General features: G+C 45.1%; 1 protein-coding gene across 1 annotated transcript in view; it reads right to left on the bottom strand.

The window, feature by feature from the left end:
- ARHGAP31 (Rho GTPase activating protein 31) overlaps positions 1-22,763 on the bottom strand; it is an 85,686-nt gene extending 62,923 nt beyond the window's left edge. Inside the window, exon 1 of the mRNA XM_053386075.1 lies at positions 22,636-22,763. Coding sequence (XP_053242050.1) covers positions 22,636-22,735 — 100 coding nt within the window. The 5' untranslated portion in view covers positions 22,736-22,763. The remainder of the gene's footprint in view (positions 1-22,635) is intronic.
- Between the last annotated feature and the right edge of the window lie 433 nt (positions 22,764-23,196).

Here is a 23,196-nt window from a genome sequence, read left to right as displayed (position 1 = left end):
TGTAACCCTTCATGCATCTGATGTAGCTTCAAGCATATGATAGCTTATGCCAGAATAAATTGGTTCGTCTTTTAAGGTGCCACAATATTCCCTGTTCTTTTTGCTGCAGCACAACTATCCCTTTGGAGGGGGAGGGGAGGACACAGAGGAGCACAAAGCTCATTCTAATTATTTCTGAACCAAATCATTATGTCTATCTATGCCAGTATTAATTTCATTTTCAAACTTTTCTTGGCAAATCTATAAGCCTTGCAGTTTCATCTCCCTCGAAGCATTTCTCATTCATTTAGTCTCACTGGGCTTGATCTGCTTCCTCACAAAATGGGGCAAGAAACAGCATAAGCATGTTAACTGGCTCCTACAATCAGAACGTGAATTTTGGAAGTGGAGAGATGGAAAGCACTTCACAGGCCGGGCTACAGAAATTAATAGCTAACAATACAGTACTTCACATTTAGGTAAAGGTACCCCTGCCGGTACGGGCCAGTTGTGTCCGACTCTAGGGTTGTGTGCTCATCTTGCTCTAGAGGCCGTGAGCCGGCGCTGTCCGAAGACACTTCCGGGTCACGTGGCCAGCGTGACAAAGCTGCAGCTGGCGAGCCAGCACCAGCGCAGCACACGGAAACGCCGTTTACCTTCCCGCTATAAAGCGGTCCCTATTTATCTACTTGCACTTAAGAGTGCTTTCGAACTGCTAGGTGGGCAGGAGCTGGGACCAAATGACGGGAGCTCACCCCGCCGTGGGGATTCGAACCACCAACCATACGATCGGCAAGTCCTAGGCACTGAGGTTTTACCCACAGCGCCACCCGCGTCCCTACTTCACATTTATGTAGTGCTTTTCTGAGTGTCAAAAATGTTTAGCGCACAGTACCCCAGCAGGCAGCAAACACTGTAAAGGTAGTGTCAGGGAACTGCCATCAGTGCCGGAGGGAGAGAGCAAAAGTCAGAGGGATTCCAGAGAGCGTCCAGGGATCGGGAGAAGCAGCCCATCTTCTGGGGAAGAGAATCAGCGTAGCACCAGTGGAGAAGGGGGACAGATGGGGGAAGCAGCGAGGCGGTCCCATGACTCCTTGCCTGGGACCAGCGGGGAGAATAGGGGTCCTCCATTGCCCACGCCCTCCTTGCGAAGAAGGCTTTCACGCAGAGAGAGTAGGAGGAGACTAGGCGTCAAAGGGCTTCTTTGCTGGAAGAAGTTTAAGAAACGCCCACTGACGGATTCTGCCAGCGATTGAGTCAGCCACGGGTGAGTGGCTGTCCGGACAGAAAAGGTTCACTTTGGCAACCCAGCCAGGTGTTTGCACCCAGCCGGGGAGATAAGCACCAGCTTACGCACGAGCAACCCCTAGAACCATTACAGGTAGGTTGTGATATTATTATCATCCCCATATTGTAGACAGGGTGGGTGAATGAGAGAGTGCCTATTGCAGATATTAATATTGCACAGCTTGAAGCAATTGGATGCATAAAAACTGACTCCTCTTGGAATAAAACTTTGTCCAGAACCATTATTATTGTTCAAAGCTTTACTAACCAGAACTTTGTCAAAAAAACAGGTACAAAACATCAATGATATATCCACATAATTCCATACAATCATGTGCATGTCCAGCACAGGCTCAGCTTCTTATAAAATACTCCAAACGGATCTAAAATCAGAGGTCTTCCTTTCGCCACAGCCTCCATTACAGCCTGGAGAAGTTTTCCCTTTAGAAAAGACCTCATTATCACATCCTTTGTCTTAGCTGCTTGAGAAACACTCAACAGGCAACTCCCTTCAAGATGGCGATCTGCAACTGAATACCCTCACATGATCTAAGGTGAAACACTCACATGAGTGCTAGCAAAGAGCAACAACGGTTAAGTATCAGCTCAGTTAAAGAGAACTCTTTTTGCTCTTCTTTAGCTTCAGTGGAAATTTCCAGTTAAACCCCAAGTAATATACGTACATACAGGCATTCTCCATTTCAGTGTGCAATTAAACAATTATACTTAACAGTGCCATGGCTAAAGCCACTCTCTGAGTCCATCTCGGAGGTAAGATTTGAATTACAGGGTTCTTAATTTATAGCTGAATCTATTAGCTGCTTCGCTATAATTCCAGCAATATCATTCCCCATGATGAACACTGGGTTCAGTTGCAACAGATGCCTTGGCCAGGATTTTGTCCGTTTTTGCTTGGATAAATAAATACTCATGAAAATGTTGCTTGCTTGCAATGGGCCCAGTGGAGACTGGTCCATTAGGGCACAGGGGGCTCTAAGTCTGCTCTAAGTCACTCCCCACCTCCCTCCTCCTTCTTACTTACCACCACCTTAGGTGTGGCACTGCCTATCATGTTCCTCCTCATTAGTCTAAATCAGGTTTTCCCACACTTGGGTCTCCAGCTGTTTTCGAACTACAGTTCCCACCATCCCTGACCACTGGGTTGTGGTAGTTTGGGATGATAGGAGTCGTAGTCCAAAAATCAGCTGGAGATCCAAGTGTAGGAAACTCTGGCCTAAGTGTTGCCCTTGTAGAACTCAGCAGGAAAGGATAAAATGAACTATGGGGCTCCACCCATCATTGGCTCTGGCTCCCTCTACTGTAGGTCTCCCTGTCTTCCACCCTACCAGATCCAATGGGCACCAGCTAGCACTGAATGGGCTGGATAACCCTGCATTTCCTTTCAGACTACTGGGATCATCCATAGATTTAGAGAATTTCACTTCTAAATCTTCAGATACAGATCCACGAAGCATTTTGGAACCTAATTCTTAAGGGCGCAACTGCCTGCGGACCTTATTGCCAACTCCCCTTGCTGTTTTACTTACCACTCTTCCCTTTTTCCATACTGTCATTTTCTTTTCCATTCATTTTATCTCTTTCCCTTTCTATCAATCTGGATATCACACTATTGATAGCTGTCTTAGAAGGAGGATGAAACGTGCAGCAGAGGGGTGGGTGGGCCGTAAGGAAGAGAAAACACATTAGGACTAATCTCCTTCTTGTTAATTATTTCTGTTTGCCCTTACAAATAATTATAAAGATTTTAAAGCTTACCAGAAGCTTATCAGGAAAAACATTATTGAAAGACATACTTTCGGAGAGTTTGTTTAATTGATTGCAAATGCTTATTAGAGTTTTCCCTCCAGACTACAGCAAAGGGACATTCTCACCTCCGAATGCTCTCATTATGCTAAGGAGAAAGATTCTGAGTCATCAACATCCTATTTCCTGCTTTTCCTTAGAGAACACCCATCCAAGGACCAACCAGCCGTGGCTTGTATAACTAGTGCTGCTCGCTTCATAGCCTCCAGATTACGGCGCTGCCATCTTTGTGTGTGCATGTTGGAGTAGGGTCATTAATCTCCCTTATGCTGATTCTTCTGACAGAGTGAGTGGCAGCCTGCTATTTAAGTGGGACAAAATTTAGACCTAATTAGAATTCGCCACCTTACTGTCTGCAGATTAGATAGCTCCTTCTCCTCCTTTGAAGCTACCTAATTGATACTGTCAAGGAGGGGGCTGGCTGCCATTTGAGGTCGCTCTTTCCACTGGCAATGCGAAGTGATGCGGTTTTATCCAAAGCAATGCGGCCTGGATGGAAAAGCCCGCTGCTTGGTCCTAGCTTTGAGAGTCCATACTGAAACCTGTCTCTGCTGTCTGGAGTCTCCTCATCCAAATCCCACGCCTCGTATATCTTGCTCTTTCATCTCCAGACAGCACATACATAAACAATAAAACAGTCTCTGGCAGGCACCTGATTCCTCAGAAAATGACAGCAGCAGACATTGACACAGTCAACCCGTCACTCTCATTTCTCCAGTTAGATCTGCCCTTGGCACAAGAACCTCACAGAAGATTTGACCTGGTCAGTAATTGTACTGAGATGAAAACAGCAGCCTCAGGAAGGAGAAATTATGTATTAGGGGTGGGTGGGTGTATTTGACAGCATTCAAAAAGATTCCTGTCAGAATTAGCACATCTGGAATTCATGTCTTATTTTTACATCTGCCCCCGTGCTTGAAATGACCTCTCGTCTTCTAATGACCAGGCTGATTTTCTATCCCTCTTTCAATGCCTCATCAAACCATTTTGTCTCTCGCTCTGAGTCACTTTACACTCCAATAAATGTTATCTGGCTTCAGTTTCCAACCTGCAGAAGAGGAAAAAATATTGTGCTCTTGTGATGGCAAAGACATCAAGGTCACCAATCACTGGGTGGATGCGTGGGAATTATGGGCTCCAAGAGCTGAGCTGAAGCTCTGTTCCTTGAGCCACTGCAATTCTTGGAGAAACTTTGGCTTCCAGTGCTTCCAGACAGGAGTTTAGTTCGGAATCAGGGCAACTCGTGGTGTGTTACATCCTCATGATGTCATCATCAAAATGCCAGCCCCTACTTTTCGAACATTTAACCCAGTTATCCTCATACTGCAGAAAGCCCGGTTAAGTAGAACTAGCCTGTTATGCATCTGCAATCACAGTTGGTGTGTAAGCTCATAAGCACATCTTTTCTGGTTGGTGGTTTGTCACGCGTGGTGATGTTTCAGTGGGCAGGTTCTGACATCTACTTCCATCATCTCCTTACCTAAGCCCAGCCCAGCCATTTTGTTTCTGGCAGCCAAATGCCTATTTCCAGCAGTTGCACACTCAGATTTTAATAACCCAGTTGGGTTAGAGCTTTGAATTACCAGTGTTATTTTGAACAGATGTCTTGCGCAACACCTCTTTATCACTTGGTCAGGTAAATATCACTCTTAGGCAAAACTTCAGTATTTCTTTTTTAAAAAAATGTTTAAACCATGAAAGTACAAGCCTCCATTTTGCCCATTGTGAAACATGATAACTAAGGCCACATTCATACAATGCATCTAAAGCATTATGATTCCCTCACTTTAAACAGTCATGGCTCCCCCCGAAGAATTCTGGGAGCTGTGGGTTGTTAAGGGTTCTGAAAGTTGTTAGGAAACCCCTTATTTTTCTCAGAAAACTGCAATTTCCAGATGCCTCTTCAGAGGGATCTCTGGGGACAGTAGCTTCCAAGATTCCTTGGGTGTTTCTCCCAAGTAAGAGGTTCTAATTTTCCTTCAGATTTTCACTAAAGGGGTCTCATTTCAGATCCCCCCAACATACAAAAGGACCAGCATGTTTGTTGTGCTAAGGAATGATAACCTGAAAAGACCCCCAATCCTACTATACAACTACAGTGGCACCTGGGTTCTCAAACTTAATCTGTTCTGGGAGTCCATTCGACTCCGGAAACCATTTGAAAACCAAGACGTGGCTTCCAACTTTCTGCAGTAGCTTCCTGCACTCAACTGGAAGCCGCGTCAGACGTTCAGCTTCCAAAAAGCGTTTGCAAACCAGAACACTTACTTCTGGGTTTGTGGCATTCGGGAGCCGATTTGTTCAACAGCTAAGCCGTTCAGGAACCAAGGTACCACTGTACTTTTGTGGCTGAGTGTCAGCATCCTGCCTAGATTTCCCCTCCAGAACAGGGGTTGGACTAGAGGATTCTATCATAGGGGCAGCCCTGCTCCAAAAACACTTTGACTGACGGAGTCATAATTGGGAGAGCAGCGACTTAGCCCAAGGACTAAAAAGTAATTTTTGTCTGGTTGTTGTTGTTGTTTTAACGTGCATGTATTATTTAAAGAGAACGGATAAAACTCCCTGATTCCGTTGAGAAGTCCGACAGATGCCGCTGGCCTGAAACACCATATTGGATAACGGTATCTCCAAAGACGGCTGGAGCTGCTCAGCCTTGAACATGGAAGAGGGCAAGGAGTGAGAGAGGGGAGGAGGGCAGTTGTGTGGTATTGAAGGGGGGGCAGCTGAGGATGAATGGAAGTGAACTCTGCTCAGATGCAAAGGCAGAATTCTGAGCCTCAGCAGGCAGCTGAGAATCCAACAGCAGGACAGACATTCCTCCTGCCTGCCTCCCCTCTTGCCTCTGCAGAGCATGGTGTATATAACAAAGCATCTCAAAAGGAGCCTCTGAACTCTCTGTATTAGATGCAGGCATGCCCAGGATCACATTACAGCAGAGAAGAAAACAAATCCAGGACTAATTGGGAGGGGAGGGTGGTGCAGGCAACTCACATTGTTTGCCTGAAATCCGTGTGAGTGTGTGTGTGTGTGTGTGTGTGTGTGTGTGTGTGTTTTGGTGGAAGCCCCAAACAAGTTTGTGAAGCATGACATATTGACCATGGCTAAAGTCTTTGAAGCTGCGCCACATTTAAATAGCTGCTGTACCATTTATTTCCCTTAAATTGAGAATAAAAGTGAAATAGGAGGATGATGGCCAGCCTCTCCCATCAGGAACACTGGAACTCCCCACTTCACAAATTGCCATTCCTTGTTATTTCATACAGTGGGGTGCCCAAGAAAGGAAAACATCTTTTAATATAGCTGCTAGTGAAAAGGAACATTTCAATTGTTATTAAAAACAGCTAAGGTCAGTAACTTAAATACCATCATCTGTGTGTATGCTGCTACAGAATTAACAGAGTGGTGGGCTACTCGTCCGTTGGATTTAGCACTCAAGAGCCCCTTATTCAAGAATCCATTGCAAAGTTTCAACACATTTGGTGACTAAGGGTGTTTTGGGGTGGGATTCAATCACACACTAGCAAATTCAGGTTGAGCGATTATAGATAATTAGGAGCTTTGATGCAACTACTCTGCTTCCCCCCAAAATAAGGAAAGTGATGGGGAAAGTCACTAGAAAGTGTGCAATGACACTTGCTTTGACAAAATGCCATCTAACCTCTGCACAAACAAATCAGAATGAACACTCATTGGCATAGTCAACATCGCCCAATGTCCTTGAAAACAAAAAAGAAGGACCGCTCAATAAACAGGCCATCTCGAGGTGTCCTAAGAGCAGACTCGTGCACTGTTCTGTGTCAGTCTTGCTTGATGCATGCAGGGCCCCATGTTGGGGAAGGCTGCTCACGGTGGAAACTGCTCATACAGCGCACATGCAAGCAGTAATTTTGGGCATATAATAATGAAAAAAGTAGCTCTTGGCAGCAAAAGATCATAGCACCCACATAACTTGAATTCCCATGCAGCTTGCTCCATAACCCAGTCAAGTTGGAATACCTAATTTGTTTTCATTAAATTAGCAAATCCATCCATCTTGGCAGAGCATTCCATCTTAACTGGACTGTGGAGACCAACTACTAAATATTTATTTACTGAGCCAAGACATCCATTTAATATGGGGGGGCAATGTTGGCATGATATAATACAAGTTGCTCAGGAACCACAGAATACAGTATCTTCTGAACTGATAAAATGCTTGTTTCATGGAATGGGGAGATCCATTGAAGGTTCTCTTGCATCCCTTTCACTTGGGCCCTTAGATTGCTCTCAGACGAAATCTGCAGAAGAGAATCTTTGCATTCCACTTCATGCTGGACCCTGTTTAAAGAAAACATCTGCAAAGCAATTCCCCAATGACAGGCTTAGCAGTCTGGAAAATCTGATGCATTTATGCTGAGTTCATTATGGGGAGTTTTAGTCAGTTAAATATGAAAACTAAATGGCTGCTTTTTAAAAAATGAAGTGCAGAACAGTTTTACATTTTCTTTATGCTAATCCTTTCTAACTTTTGCATCAATAGGCTATTAATTGCCAAGGAAAATGCAAAATAACAGAGAATGGAGAGGGGGGCAGGGGTTGTGGAAGAAAAAGGAGATAGCGTGTTTGGCACCCAAACTACTACAACAGTAAAGTGCAGTTACCCTGGAGAAGAAGAAGTTACTGTGCTAAAAGTACCAGTGAATATTGTATAGATTTGGTTTTTTAAAACAGGTTTCAGAATAACGGGAATATTCACATCACTGACTGGGTTCCTAACTAAAGCTCATGGCAGATAACATGGGTACTATACCTGAACAGGAAATATGAATACAGTGGTACCTTGGGTTAAGAACGTAATTCGTTCTGGAGGTTCGTTCTTAATCTGAAACTGTTCTTAACCTGAAGCACCACTTTAGCTAATGGGGCCTCCTGCTGCCGCCGCACTGCCGCCGCACGGTTTCTGTTCTCATCCTGAAGCAAAGTTCTTAACCCGAAGTACTATTTCTGGGTTAGCGGAGTCTGTAACCTGAAGCGCCTGTAACCTGAAGCGTCTGTAACCCAAGGTACCACTGTACAAGTAGGAAGCATAGGGCTGCACACACCACCGGGCGTGTCCCTGTCTGCTCAGTTCCCAATCTTACTGTGTTCAATCTGGGAAGCAACACAGGAGTTTCCATTCATGTTCCTATTGAGCGCAAGTAGAAGCCTTGGTTTACCAGGGTTCATAGAAACACAGGAAGCTGCTTTATACTGAGTCAAACCATTGGCCCATCTAGCTTAATATTGTCTACCCTGGCTTGCAACAACTCTCTGGTATTTCAGGCAGGGTTATCTCCCAGCCTTACCTGGAGATGAGAAGGACAGAGCCTGGATCTTCTGAATGCAAAGCAACTGCTCTATCATCACTGAGCGATGGACCTTCCTGATTGTGCCAGGCTTGTAGTCATGTTCAAGTGAAGAAGAGGAGGTAGCTATTGACATTTGGGTGCCAGGAGCCATTTTGAATCACGGTGGCAGACCAAAACATGACTTTGGTGTGACTCCACCAGTTTTTTAGCAAAGGTTCTGCTGCCTCTTGAGATATTGTCATCGTACTCAGTATGAGGGATGCTGAACTGGGGGTGAGGGTATACATCGCTGTGTGGGTTCTGAGAGCCATTTTGAATCAATATGGCAGACCCAAACATGACTTTGGTGTGATTTCACCTAATTTTTTGGCTCACAAATAACACACTATCCATTTCAAAATCACAATGTTGGGGGGTTTTTTGGTTTCCAGAAATTCACAGGCAGTGCCGGGCACTCCACGCTGATAATAATAGTGATAAATAAAAATAAGTTGCATTTGCAGGCTCTCCAGGGTAAAACCATGAATCACTTTGAAGTCTAGGCTGGAGAATGAAGTCAGGCCACAAAGTATTCCATTACTTCTTTGCCTCATGTATCTGCCTTCACTCATCTACAACGTCTGTACTTTTTACAGCTGAAATATACTACATGCTCCAGAATACACACCCACCCACCCACCCCAACTCAGCATGTATCTGCTGTAAGAAACCGTTGAAAAGATGGGGGTGGAAATGCCTTCCCTTTGAAAAAATGTATCCTTGTAAAATCTGATTTGGAGAATATGCCGCCGAAAACATGTGATTTGTTTAGCAGCCTGGGAAGAGGAGAAGGGGGCCCAGTGCATTAGAACGAGATGCGTGCCTCACGCAAGGACTGCAGAGGGAAAATGTAAAACAGGATATGCAGCAGAGTGAAACGTTTTGTGGTGGTGTTGTTTCTGTTGTTTAAAGTTTGCTAAAGGAAATGCAGAAACAAAGCCGAGAGCTGTGATAGCACCACGAATGTTCAGCTGCAGCGACAATAAGCCACAGCTCCCAGGAAACAAGCAGCAGATTGAGGAAATAATGAAAACATAATCTCAGACGAGAACGGACAGCAAAGGAACAAGAGCAAACATATGGCTTCCGCTCCCCGTGATATCAGTGTTAATACATGGCTCTGATTGACAGGGCTTGTCAGTTTTCCCTTTGAGGTAACCAAATTGCTGAATCTCCAGAGGAGATGTTAGCTAAAGACAAGGGGGGCGGGTGGAGGGAGGGAAAGAGTCTGCTGTTATAGATTCTTGTTCTCTGCTGCGCTGCAAAGACTGAAGGATGGATTTCAAGCACCTGTGGAGAATGAGAAAAGCGCTGAAGTCCCCACTCCCCAAAACTGAATGCCTGATATCTCTGAATATCGTCAAGCAGTTCTTCTCATGCACTAATTATAGCAGGCCTGTAAATAGCTGTACATCTCTGATTGCCTTGGGCCAGTCCATCCAGGTGACCAGGCATACTGCTCTGTGTACATCAGGGGATAACAGGTATTCTGATGCGCTAAGAGGGCAGGCAGATGCACATAATTTTAGCCAGAAGGCTACTGTGGAAACACAGCCACCATATTTCAAGCACACGTACAACCCACAAGGGAAACCCGTGCTTCCAGCTTTCGGCAGAAGCTGGCTTCGCACAGCACTGATTGGCTGTTCCTAGTGTGAGTCATAAAGCCACCTCCCCCTTTTTCAGAGCAAGGCTGTGGACAGTGCTAATTGGCCGACCCTTGTCAGTTACATATGCAACTACCACCCTGCTGCAACCTTCTCAGCTAAGTAAAGTAGTAGTAGTACAGTAGTAGTAGTGGTGGTGGTGGTGGTGGTGGTAATGTTGAGTAGGAAAGAAAGGAAGATACTGAAAAACTTAAGACAAAGTGGAAAGGCAGGATGAAGAATGAGAAGATCAGATGGAGGATAGTTTGGGTGGGTTTGCAGGTATTGTGTGTTACAGGAGCAGGGATAAGCAAAGGTCAGTCCACACCATAAATCTGCATTGCTTCTGTCTGAAGGTATGCCTAGATGCTGCCTAACTGATGTATTTTTTTTATGCATACGGTTAATTTTTATGAACTTCAGCCTTGCAGATAATTTTCTTTCCAAATAACTTATCCTCACATTTGCCTTCTGAGGGCTGCCTTCAGTACAGGGCAAATCTAGGTGGCTGCTTAGTGGCACGTTTTTTAAAAATGGGTGCCTCTTAATGCAGCAGAAAGTAAAGACCAAATGCTGCAAATAAAACTTGTCACTTATTATAATGCATTACTTAGTTCACATTCAATCACACCTACATAGTCATATAAATATTTGTAGCTTTTGAATATGCATATTGTGCACACATTTTGTCCCCTTCCAGGCAAAAGATATGCAAATGGGGCTAGGGGAGAGAGAATAATAAAATCTTGTGCATGGATGCTTTAGTTGAGATTCCTGCTCTGCAGGGGGGTTGGGCCAGATGACCCTCAGGGTTTTTCCAACTCTGCAATTCTATGATTGTATGCTCAGATGCACTCTCTTTATTGGTTTAGCAGTGTTCCACAGCACAAATACAGTTTCCAGGAATGAACTGCAGGGAACCCTGGCTCATAGCAAGCCCAGCTTAGAGTGCCAGAATGCCTAAAACTATCCTGAGCCTCCAACTTTAGCAAACACTCAAGCTAGACAATTTCAGTTTATTAAAAGCTCAAACAGCCAAGCCAGGTTTTGTTTTTTGTTTTTTCCCAGCAAGAAGAAAGCCACATATATGAACTTACAGAGATATTTTGCACGTATGCCAGCATCTACCACAGTCTACGCCTACAGACCGTGCTTATTTCAGTATACGCCACTATTTGCAGCCTGCTACGTTCTATAAATAAGGACTCATTTGCCTGGACATTTTGCTCATCACATAGCGTTCCTTCTAACAGTGAAGCGGGTGGCACCATGGTGACCAGCGAGGTGGCAAAACCGGCCTCGCAAGCATGGGGGAGGAGGGTGTTCTGCATATCTGATAGAAACCCAAATACGCAAGAAAATATTAGTTTAAATATTAAATAAAAGAGAAGCCAAAGAAACGCCAAGCTACTAGAGCAATCATTTGATGTTTGGGTTAGAGTGTCGGACTAGGAGACCCAAGTTCAAATCCCCACTCAGCCATGATGCTCACTGGGTGGACTTGGGCCTATCACTCCCAGAAGCACAGAATTGTAAAGCTGGAGCGTCATCTAGCCCCAATTCCAGCAATGCAGGATTTGTTTGCCCAACGTGGAGCTCAAACTCACGACTCTAAGATTAAGAGTCTCATGACCTTTAGGTCCCCTCTAACTCTATGATGCTATGATTCTATGCTCTACTATTTTATCCTCTGCTATATTTGCCCATTTGCCCTCTGACGAAGAAATGACCAGTCCATAATTTTAATGGTAGGTTTACTGTAGTAGCTATACATCAGCCTCAAAATCTTACTGACTTGGAGAGGATCTGCAAAGAGGAGTGGGACAAAATACCTCCTGAGATGTGTGCAAACCTGGTGGCCACCTACAAGAAACTTCTGACCTCTGTAATTGCCAACAAGGGTTTTGCCACCAAGTACTAAGTCATCTTTTGCAAAGGGGTTGAATACTTATTTCACTCATTATAATGCACATCAGTCTCTGACTTTTGTCTTCTGGGTTTCTGAGGGTTTTCCTGTTATTATTCTGTCTCTCACAGCTACAATAAACCTATCATTAAAATTATGGACTGGTCATTTCTTTGTCAGAGGACAAACGGGCAAATTTAGCAGGGGATCAAATACTTTCCCCCCTCACTGTATGTTCCTTAAACTTTAAAGTATCCAGGAATGAGTGGAGCTGAGATTAGGATCAGGTTATGCACAAATGTAGGTATGCACCCTCTGCCTTCATTACCCCTGAACTCTCACCCATTCTAGCCCCATGTCATGGCCCTCCGGTCTAGGCCTGGCTGGACATTCAGTGCCCCTAGCCTGAAACACCACCACTGTGTGCTACATATGAAGTTTTAGGGCTGATTGTGCCACATGCTGCATAGCCTGTGTGGAGCCTGCTGCTGTAGCACTATAATGCAAAAACTGAACACTCAGCCCCTATACTGCCAACAGTATGAATTGGGGAGCAGGAGAGGTAATCAGCATGGAATCATACAGGTCATAGACATAGCTGGCAGGTTCCTCAAAGGTCACCTGGACAAACCTGCTTCCAGTGCAGGAAATCTGCTATTACTGCATCCCTGCCAGGTGATCATTCAGCCCTTGCCTCACACTGCCATAGGAAGTTTGCTTCTGAATACCAGTTGCTGGAAACTACAGGAGGGAGAGAGTCCTGTTGCACTCGGGTCCTGCTTGCAAGCTTCCCACAGGCATCTGGTTGGTCACTATGAGAACAGGATGCTGGAATAGCCAGGCCACTGGTCTGATCTGCCAGGGCTTATCTGACATTGTTCTGCTTAAAGGACTCTAACAAAGGAGAAGTAGTGACCTTCTGAGGCTGTCTCTTCTGCCGTTGAGTAGCTCATAGCATCACAAAGGTCTTTCTGACGTTTTGTCAGAATCCTCTTTCTTGTCATTTGAACCCATTGGTTCAGGTTTTCCTCTGAAGCAGCAAACCCCTCCCCCAATTTCATTCTACCATTTATGTGACAGCCCTTCAAATCTCTGGAGATGGTTATCCCATCACCTCTGAATTGCCTCTTCTCCTCATAGGACTCAGCTGCCTCAGCTGTTCCTCATAGGACTTGGTCTCCAGGTTTGGGATGTTATCAAATTCAGCTTTAAGTCAGTGACAGACTAAGAGAGAAACAGTAGCAGGGATCTGCTGCTCAGCCAAACCTGCTTCTCCAAAGCTTTACATACCTGGCTCCAGACAGGATGTTAATGGAAGCTCTGTGTGTAAGAGAGGGGCAGAAAATTGTTTGAAGACATGTGGCTTTATTTTGGTGTTTCTTTCCTCTTCAGTCGCCTGGTATGATCGCCTGATTAAAACATTATCGCTACGTGTGTTGTAACTGTGCTGAGTGCACTTTGGACTACCTACTAAATTTAAGCCTATCTGTCCTTATTTATGTAACAAGCCAATACAATGATGACATATATACACAAGGAAAAATTTCAAAATGCACTCACTCCCTCGTACACATATGTATCCAGAGAAGAACATATCACACTGTCAAAATGTCTATTAAAATACAGGCATGCGCATGCAGTTAGGGGAGGGGGGGAGCCACGATAGAGACAACCCAAATTCACATCTGGACAGCAGGTTTGGAGTTTGGCTCAAAAAGAGCTTCTCCTCAAATCAAAATGCAGACTCCACAGAAAGTATCACTGTTTGGCAGAACAAAGAACAAAAGTACAAACTATGCAGCAAACAGCATGAAGACCCACTTTCCTTCTCACGTGTGCCCGATGCCCAGATTTCAAAATCTCGCCTAGGGAACGTTTGCGGAGGAATAGATGGAGACCTGGATATTTTCCTACATTTCTCTGACACTAAGTGTTATGCTCCTCATATGTAAAACAAAAACCAAGGGCAGCTTTAACATTTTCATCATGTTATGAGTTGCACAGGAGACTGTTGGTGCTGAGCTTTAAAGTCCTAAATGGCCTTGGCCCAGTATACCTGAAGGAGCATCTCCACTCCCATCATTCAGCCCGGACACTGAGGTCCAGCAGCGAGAACTTTCTGGTGGTTCCCTTTGCAAGTGAGCTTACAAGGAACCAGGGGGTACCCACCCTGTGAAATGCCCTGCCATCAGTTGTCAAGGAGATAAATAACGACATGATTTTGAGACGACGTCTGAAGGCAGCCCTGTATAGAGATGTTTTTAAGTTTGATGTTTTATAATTTGTTGGAAGCTGCCCAGAGTGGCTGGGACAACCCAGTTAGATGGATGGCATATAAATAATTTGTGGTGGTACATAGGAATTTGTTCTATATTGAGTTAGGCCAATTATCCATCCAACTCAATAGTGTCTACACCGCCATCATCCCTGACCATTGGCCATCTTGATGGAAGTTGCAGTCCCAAGCATTTGGAGAGCACCAGATTGGGGAAGGGTGATCTACAGCTCTCCAGGATGTCAGACAGAGGTCTTTCCCAGATGTGCCTGGAGATGCCAGGAATAGAACCTGGAACCTTTTGCATGCAGAATAGATGCTTTACCACTGAGCTATGACCCATTCCCTAATGTTAAGGGATTTGTAGCACTGGGGAAGAAAAAGCTTGGTGCACCCCCTCCCCAATACATGTGGCAGCTGACCAATGCCCCTAATTTATACTTTATAATTATGCCAACAGAACCTTAGCATTCTTTCTTCTATATGTGAGTGAGAGAGTTTGTTCTAGGAATAGAGAATGATTCTTCATGGTCTTATCCATAGTCAGTACAGGGGCCACAATGGCCAAAACAGTTCTCCTACAGCATGCTTAGATGGTGCTCAAGACACCTCCTCTGAAACCGTACTATGGCAGCAATACTGGGACAGCGTTGAATGAATTAATCCTCAAGCACATTGTAAGTGAACTGAAGGCTTCTGACCATCCAGATAACCTCAATTTAGGGCCAGACTTCACCAGCCCACTAAGTACTCTGAACAGCTTTGCTGGGTGGCTACTTGAGGATGCAATAGTAGCGGAGACGCAAGCTTTCTCCAGTGCCATCACCACCACACAAGAGGCACAAGTATGTACAGTAAACTCACAGTTTACGGGCTTCTGCCAGCTTTACATGCTTGGCAAAAAATATAGAAACAAATAGAAAGGGGGGGGCGGAAAAGGGGTGGGCTTCCAGGAAAAAAAGACATTGGCTGTCCAACCCACCATTGCACCCAATGTGTTTTGACTGTACAGGATTTTGGCTTTTCCTAGAACATAACCCCAGCATAGGTTGTGAGCTTACTGTACTCTAACTTATCTTCAGTTGTGTTTGCTGTGAGCTTTCAACCACTTGCATCCCAGGCGTTGTTGAAGTGGGTTCATTGTCCAAAGTTCTCTAGAAAACCAGGGTGCCCTTTGGGCTCTACAGCACAGGAGACGATACTTAGGAGTAGGGATGAAGGAGAAATTCGGTTTGGTTTAAATTCTAATGCGAAACTGCCCAACTCGCACTTTCTGAAACAATATAAGAACTGAAGCACAGCGATACTTTGAAATTTGCACATCTGTGAATTTTGTGGTGCATTCTTCCAACCAAATAATGTGTGCCAAAATGTGTATATGAAGAGGAAAGTGTGCCTTAAAAATGTATATATGGTGAAAATAACAGAAAATGCATACATTAGACTCATTTTGTTCACAAAAATATGTATTTAATATAATTTTGCACTAAAACGCTGACGGGACGTGGGTGGCGCTGTGGGTAAAACCTCAGTGCCTAGGACTTGCCGATCGCATGGTCGGCGGTTCAAATCCCCGCAGCGGGGTGAGCTCCCGTTGTTCGGTCCCAGCTCCTGCCCACCTAGCAGTTTGAAAGCACCCTTAAGTGCAAGTAGATAAATAGGTACCGCTGCATAGCGGGAAGGTAAACGGCGTTCCGTGTGCTGCTCTGGTGCCGGTTCGCCGGAACAGCTTCGTCACACTGGCCACGTGACCCGGAAGTGTCTGCGGACAGCGCTGGCTCCCGGCCTCTAGAGTGAGATGAGCGCACAACCCTAGAGTCTGTCAAGACTGGCCCGTACGGGCAGGGGTACCTTTACCTTTTTAAAACGCTGACTAATTTTAATAAGGTTTTTTTTTTAAAAAAAATGCAAACTGAACTTAAGACTAGAAAAATAAGAAATCTGAAACTGTCAAGATTTGTCCAGCCTACTCAGGAATGATCCTGTTGAAGCCAAGGTTGTTGGCAGGAGTAACATTCATGTCAACTGGAAAATTTTCAAGAGAAATCGTTTTTTTATAGTATTTTTTAAAAAATAAAAATAAAAACTTTAATTGTATGATTTTTCAAAACATAACAAAAACAATTATCTGTCCAGTGAAATAAAGTTACAATGCAGATTCCAGTACCTTATAAAAGGAGTTCATTTATCTAACAAAAAAGCTGATGTGATAAATGCCATTTGCCGTTTTATAAGACAGTGTAACCTCATTGCCTTGCCTTCAGTTTGTGATCCATCAAAGACCCTGGATCCTTTTTGGCAGTGCTAAAATCTGGCTGGTATCCCATTTTCTATTTGCGGCTGTGAATGCCTCTTCCTTCTCTTCCTTGATGTTTCATTAAACTGTTTCAGGCTGAGCTCAGTTTACATTCAGTGTTGGGTTTCAAAACTATACAATGGGAATCTATTAACGTTAGCCAGAAAGAAGACCCCCTGTGTCTAATGAAGTTTACTCTCGAGTAAATGCACACAGAACTGCAGCTGCAGGCTATGCAAAATGAGATTTACTTCTGACCCAGCGTGAATAGGATGGGACTGTGTGTCTGTTTGCTCAGTCATCATCCAACCACCAAATTCTAAAAGCCTGACTTAGCATAAATGCCCAGAGAGTTAAGTAAGTGTTCCCTTTGCTTAAGGAAGAAATTGTGGGCTTGGCTCTGAGCGGACAAGGCAGCCCAAGAAAAAAATGTGCTGTTTCCAGAGTAAGCTGCAGAACAAGGAATTCCAGTTTACATTGCTGATGTCAGGGATTAATAACATTTTGTTTTTGTTTGGTTTTTGAAAAAAGGAACTAACAAAGTTTCCATCTCCGGTTGCAAAAGAAAGCTTGAGAAAGTATCTGCTACCACAAGCGATGCAAAGAAGCTGAGAAAATTCCTTTTCTCATTTAAAGGAGAGAGCAATGGAGAAGGGGTGCCAAGGTGTTTTAATCATCATAAAACTTTAAGTCGCTGTAAGAAATCCCTAAAATAGTGAGGGGAAACACCTCTGGGAGTTCACATGGTTTCAAAGAAATGAGAGGGTGGATGCACTTGTGGCATAACCAGTATGCCTCCCTTTGACCCTTCTGCTGTTGTGTGTAAGGGGGCGTATTTTAACATTCCTCCATGGGCAAGACACATGGCTACCAGCACAGCTGCTGTCTTGCACGTAATTTGTACCAGAAGTGCAAAAAAGAAAAGGCTGGTTTGTGATGAGTTGTGTGCACAATCCTTTGCACACTGCACAACACCCCAAACTACACTTCGAAGCCAAGTTTGCTAGCAGCAAGTACGTAAAAGGTAAAGGGACCCCTGACCATTAGGTCCAGTCGTGACCGACTCTGGGGTTGCAGCGCTCATCTCGCTTTATTGGCCGAGGGAGCTGGCGTACAGCTTCCAGGTCATGTGGCCAGCATGACTAAGCCGCTTCTGGCAAACCAGAGCAGCACACGGAAACACCATTTACCTTCCCACCAGAGTGGTACCTATTTATCTACTTGCACTTTGACGTGCTTTCAAACTGCTAAGTTGGCAGGAGCAGGGACTGAGCAACGGGAGCTCACCCCGTCGCAGGGATTCGAACCACCAGCTTAAAAGCCACTTCCTACAAGGAAGGAAAAAGGAGGGGAAAGAAAGCTCATCATGACCTCTTCTTGAGGCACTCTAGATTTCCCAGCTTCTGGCTCTTCCACTTTTGAAACCCTCTTTCACATTCAATGGTTTCGTTTCTTCCTTTTGTAACTCATACATTTTGTAATGTATGAACAGCCAAGTGAGTGGCTGCTTTCTCTGTTGGTACACACTGCTAGCAGCCAATATGTGGCAGGGCAGAGCTTCATGTAGTAAGAACATGTTTTACAGCAGAGGTGTTGAACCATCAGCCTGTGGGCCCATTCTGGACCACCTAGACTTTTCTGCTGATCCACCAGATCCTCACCCATTTCACCAGGTCAGGGTGTAGAGGCATCAGCAGTGGCAGCACCTTAAACATAAAGCATTCTGGCTCCTGAACCAATGTGCCAGCTGCAGCAGGGAGCATAGCACCATTGTTTCCTGGCCACTTGAACATTGCAGATTGGAACACTCTTTCCTGTTTCCTGAGCATTCCAATGTTTCCCACATCCTGGGAGTGACTAGACAGTTGCTTGGAGAAGGAGAAGGAGAACAAGAAGGAGGAGAAGAGACTTTCCTTGGCTATTCTTAAGGGTGGATAACATCATGGTGCAGGGCTGGGTGAAGAGACATTTAATGCTCTGCACCCAGCCCAGCACTGTGATGGCAGGGAAAATAATGCCCTCTCTACTCTTCAGGACCATTATCTGAAGAGCAGAGAGGGTGTAATTTTGCTTCCCATCTCAATGCTGGGCTTAGCAGCAATGAGGAGGAAATTGCCCCTTTCCCTGCTCCTCTGCTGATCGGCACAGATCACATAAGAAATCTCTGTGCACCCCCACGGATGCACACAAAAGAGAAAAAAGAAAGGTAGAAAACAAAGAAAAGTGAAATGTGGTGATTGTCTGGATGCAATCCAGGAGGAGCAAACTATTTTGCTATGGGAGCCTCAAATTCCAGGTGAGCAAGTCATGATAGTGGCCATGCAGGCAGGTAGCTGCATGGGAACCACAGCTCAGATGACTGTGTGCCATTCATTTGTTCTGAAAGCCTCCACAAGCTGCTTGTCGTGCTTCTCCTTCACCTGCCAATCAGAGCAGGAGAAACAAGTCTGTGCTTAGCCCCACTTTTGCCGCAAACAGTTTCACCATGGAAAAGCCCATCAGCCTTTGCAGTAGGGGCAAAAGCAACATTTGTGCTCTTCAGTGGCAGAGCAGGCATGAGGTTAGATTGACATCTCAGCCAAAAGTAAGCAGTTCTAGCAACCCAGTCCCCCCCCCTTGCTGCTTTACATAAGCCAAGGGTGATTGCTAAGAGATGACCTAGAAGGAAGAACTGCCAAACCACTTCCTGTGACTACATCTAGACATTTGTTTTAGTCAGGATCTCTCTCCCAGCCATCGAACTACTAAGTGCCCTTCCCTAAGTCGTAATGAGAGCTGGAAGTATCAGTGCACAACTCAATCAAGGGGAGAAACTGGTTTGAGTGGAAGACTCCGGACAGGCAAAAGAAAGTACCTCTTCAGTTTGAAACTCACTTTCCCAGGAAGTAAGGAGATGACTTTCCATAGAAAAAATAACTACCAAACTTTTAGAAGACAGCCCTGTTTAGGGAAGCTTTTAATGTTTAATAGGTTATTGTATTTTAGTGTTTTGTTGGAAGCCGCCCAGAGTGGCTGGGGAAACCCAGCCAGATGGATGGGCAGGGTATAAATAAATTATTGTTTTTTTTTATTATTATTATTATTATTATTATTATTAATATGTTGTTAGACTCCAGCTTCCACCAGGCTCAGCCAGCAGAGTTAATAGTCAGGGGTGGTGCCAGTTCAACAACTGGAAGGTCACAGGTTCCCCACCTCTTCCTCACAGAGCCCCACATCTGAATGCTTTACTCTGAATAAGAAGAGGAAACGCTCTAGCCCAGTGGTTCCCAAATGGTGGTCCAATTGGCACCATTCACATTAACAAAAACTACTGCAGAGATAAAGTAGGGGGTCCATGGCTTGGCTTTTGAGAAGTAGGGGGTTCGCAGCACTTAGCTAATTGGAAACCTCTGCTCTAGCCCCATATCATACGTTCAAGCTCCTTGAAGAAACAAAATCTCAAAGGAATCCTAAAACCGTTTTTTACAAAAAAAGGAAAAAATAAAATAAAAAATAGTGGCCAGATCCATCTGTATTGTCCACCCTTTCCACATAGGAGGCAAAGTGAATAACTGTAACAGGTAGAACGCTCCCGCTTTCAAGGTTATTGCTTGGCTCCCAATGGTGGGGAGGGTCTGAACAAGCGCTTTCCCCTGATAGATGGTTGCCCATCACAAATGATGTCATTTCAACTCAAGGGCTCCAATTAGGGTAATTTGGAGGCTTCTAAGTCTCATGCTAGTGACATCTGACCCCCGCCTGCCCTCACAGCTACCCAGAGAGCAGATTTGTCTTTAATATTATTCCACCTCCTTGCCTTGCCGCAGAACAAAGGAATAAAAACTCCCACATCTCTTCTGCTTCTTGTTATCGTTAAGATTTAACCTACACCCTATGATCTAACTCACATCCTTCTAATGGCTCCTGTAACAATGGAGTCTTTCATTACTAGATCACACACTGCTGGCCAATGGGACATGCCATTCAGCAAACATGAAAAGGAATTCACTTTTGCCCATTTTTGCTCCTCACAACAGACCACGCTGGTAGACCGAGCCATCTTGCAAAAGAAGCTGATGACAAAGTCTGCAGTCGCTGGAGAATATACAGGATCCCATCACGCCTTTCTTCAAAATAAATAAAAGCTGCCTTCTTGTTCCTGTTTTCCTGGCTACATTGAATCGAGAACAAGGCAGCGCAACTGGAGACCCACAAAGCCATGTATGGTGGCCCACAAGGGACTAGTAAATCTTCTGTATTTGCTGCCCTTCTGAGACTGCAAAAACCCAGGGCAGGAGGAGGTGGACGTCACACAGAAAACAATACATTTATTTATTAAGACACTTTTCTCCCTGCATTTAGCCCCAAGGGCAGCTCACAACCATTAAAGAAATGCATTATAACAATAAGCAAGTAAACAAAACAACAACGGAGAACTAAAAATACTCACATCGGAAGCTGCCACATCAAAACAGACCTTTGGCCTATCTAGCCTACTGCTATCCACACACAAAGGGTGGCCAATGTTGAGCTCTCCAGATGCAGCTGGACTACTCCTCCCATCATCCCTTGCTGGCTGATGGGGCTGGGGTGTTGCTGTGTGGGTGTTGCTGTTGTTGCTGTCCAGGGACCACAACTGAAAAGACCCTGACTCTAATCCCGAGTTGCAGCAAGGCCTCAGAGGAAGAGCGCAGTAGGCAGGCAAATCACGTAAATCCACATTTAAAATGGCTGGTGGACAATGCTTGATTTTGTGGATCCCAAGTTGCTGAGGCCTGATTTGGGAAAACTTAGACCTCCCCCTGCAGTTCATCCTTCAGGTTCCTCGATGAACGGGCCTGAAGCATTGCTATGGACAGCCAAACGAGAAAAACAGCAACCTAAAAGTGGCTGCATTTAGGCAGCAGTTGCAATGTACACAGCGACACAAATGCCATGAACATTTGTCAAATGAATTAAGCTTAGCTTGATGGACTGATCTGGGGGGAAAACACATGCTCTGTATAATGTGCCTGTGTAAGAGAGGAAACACGAGAACAACGTCATGTACTCTGGCAGCCCACAACACTGAGTAACAGCAAAGTCCCTTAGTTTATTATGAATACACTTCCTTTCTGAGGCATCTGTAATGGCTGTCACCCACATTTATTGAATAAACACCCTAATAATGTTGCTCAAGGAGCCGCCTCGCCCGGAAAGTCTGAGTTTTAGGAAACCAAATAAATCTAAACTGGGAACGTCATGTGGATGCAGATGGCAGGAGGGGAAGAATCCTAAGTGATTTCTCATCAAATATTAGTTTCCAAGAAGAAGGTGGGAGGAATCCTTCTACCTTCCAAAGACCCAGCAATATGTTTCGCGTCACCCAGCCCACTTTTAAGAAATGTTCTCTGCTTCTCTCTCCTATCTCGTCCGCTTGAAAAGCAGATTGGCACTGCCACCTCCCACGGTCTGACACATCATATGCTCGTCTGAGAAAAAGGATTGTAGGCAAGGGGTGGGGGTTTCTAGTAAGAAGCACCAGCTGCTGTGCTCCCAATTTGGCCGATCCTTCTCCCACATCCTTGTCTCACAAGTAAGAAAATTTGGGGAGCCTTGCTTGGGCCTAAGAGCCACCGTTACATCTTCATTACAACCTTTATTCTGAGAACTGCTGTCTGTCTCCCATCTCCATTGATTCTGTGGCATCCTGTGGTTGGGGGCAGGGAAAGTCTTGCGAAACATGGAAGGGCCACATCCTAAGGAGCAATCTTGAAGCCGCGTGCTCACGCACCCCACCTCTGAGTAACTGAAAAGTATCCTTTCTCTGTGTGCCTCAAGTTAAGAGACTTGATGGCAAATAGTTAAGCTTCCTCTCTCTCCCACAGCAAAACATTTCCCTGAACTAAGCACATTGCTAGTTGGTCACTGACAGAACAAGACACTAAAGTCCTATCCACACCAGATAATCATTCCCTGCTTTATTTCTGTAGACAATTAATACTCCCATTCAAAAGGCACTGCAACAGACCCATCTCTAGAGAAAGCAAGAATAAGGCCTTGGTTGTTGTTGTTTTAAAAATAAATATTACCATCTTGTCCAGTGCTCTCCAGATAATCTGTCAGATCACAGCCGAAGACGTTTGTGGCTCCTTTCCTCTTGACTTTCGGCTTTCCTCCCTTGTTCTTCATGAGTTGGTTCCGAAAAGAGCCCCCCTCCTTCTTTTCCCCCCCACCCCCTCACTTTGCACCAGACAAGTGCAAAGCTCCCCCACTCCCTCAGACCCTCGCCGTCGCCCGTGTCCCGCTTCCGGTCAGCCACATCGAAAGTCCAGAAGAACTTCCAGCTGGACGTCTCCACATTAATCCCCACCAGATGTGAAGCTGCTGCTGCTGCTGCGGCTGCTTCTGTTGCAGAAGGGAGAGGTCAGGACAATGTGGAGATCTCCAGCAGGCAGCAGCAGAGAGATCATAGCCCAAGTTCAGGAGGCTTCTGCAAAGAGGGAGGCGGATGGTGGTGATGAAGCAATGCCTCCAGGGAGACTGGTAGCAATGGGGCAGATGTTAGCTGAAGTTCCCTCTTCCTTCGCTGTCAGGTCCCAGGAACCTCCAGAACCAATCCAAGCCGGCAATCAAAAGTATGTCAAGATGGG

This window comes from Podarcis raffonei, chromosome 4, assembly GCF_027172205.1.
Source record: "Podarcis raffonei isolate rPodRaf1 chromosome 4, rPodRaf1.pri, whole genome shotgun sequence".
Taxonomy (NCBI): domain Eukaryota; kingdom Metazoa; phylum Chordata; class Lepidosauria; order Squamata; family Lacertidae; genus Podarcis; species Podarcis raffonei.
The sequence above is the reverse complement of the archived record's forward strand: the minus strand, read 5'-3'. Positions and strand labels throughout refer to the sequence as shown.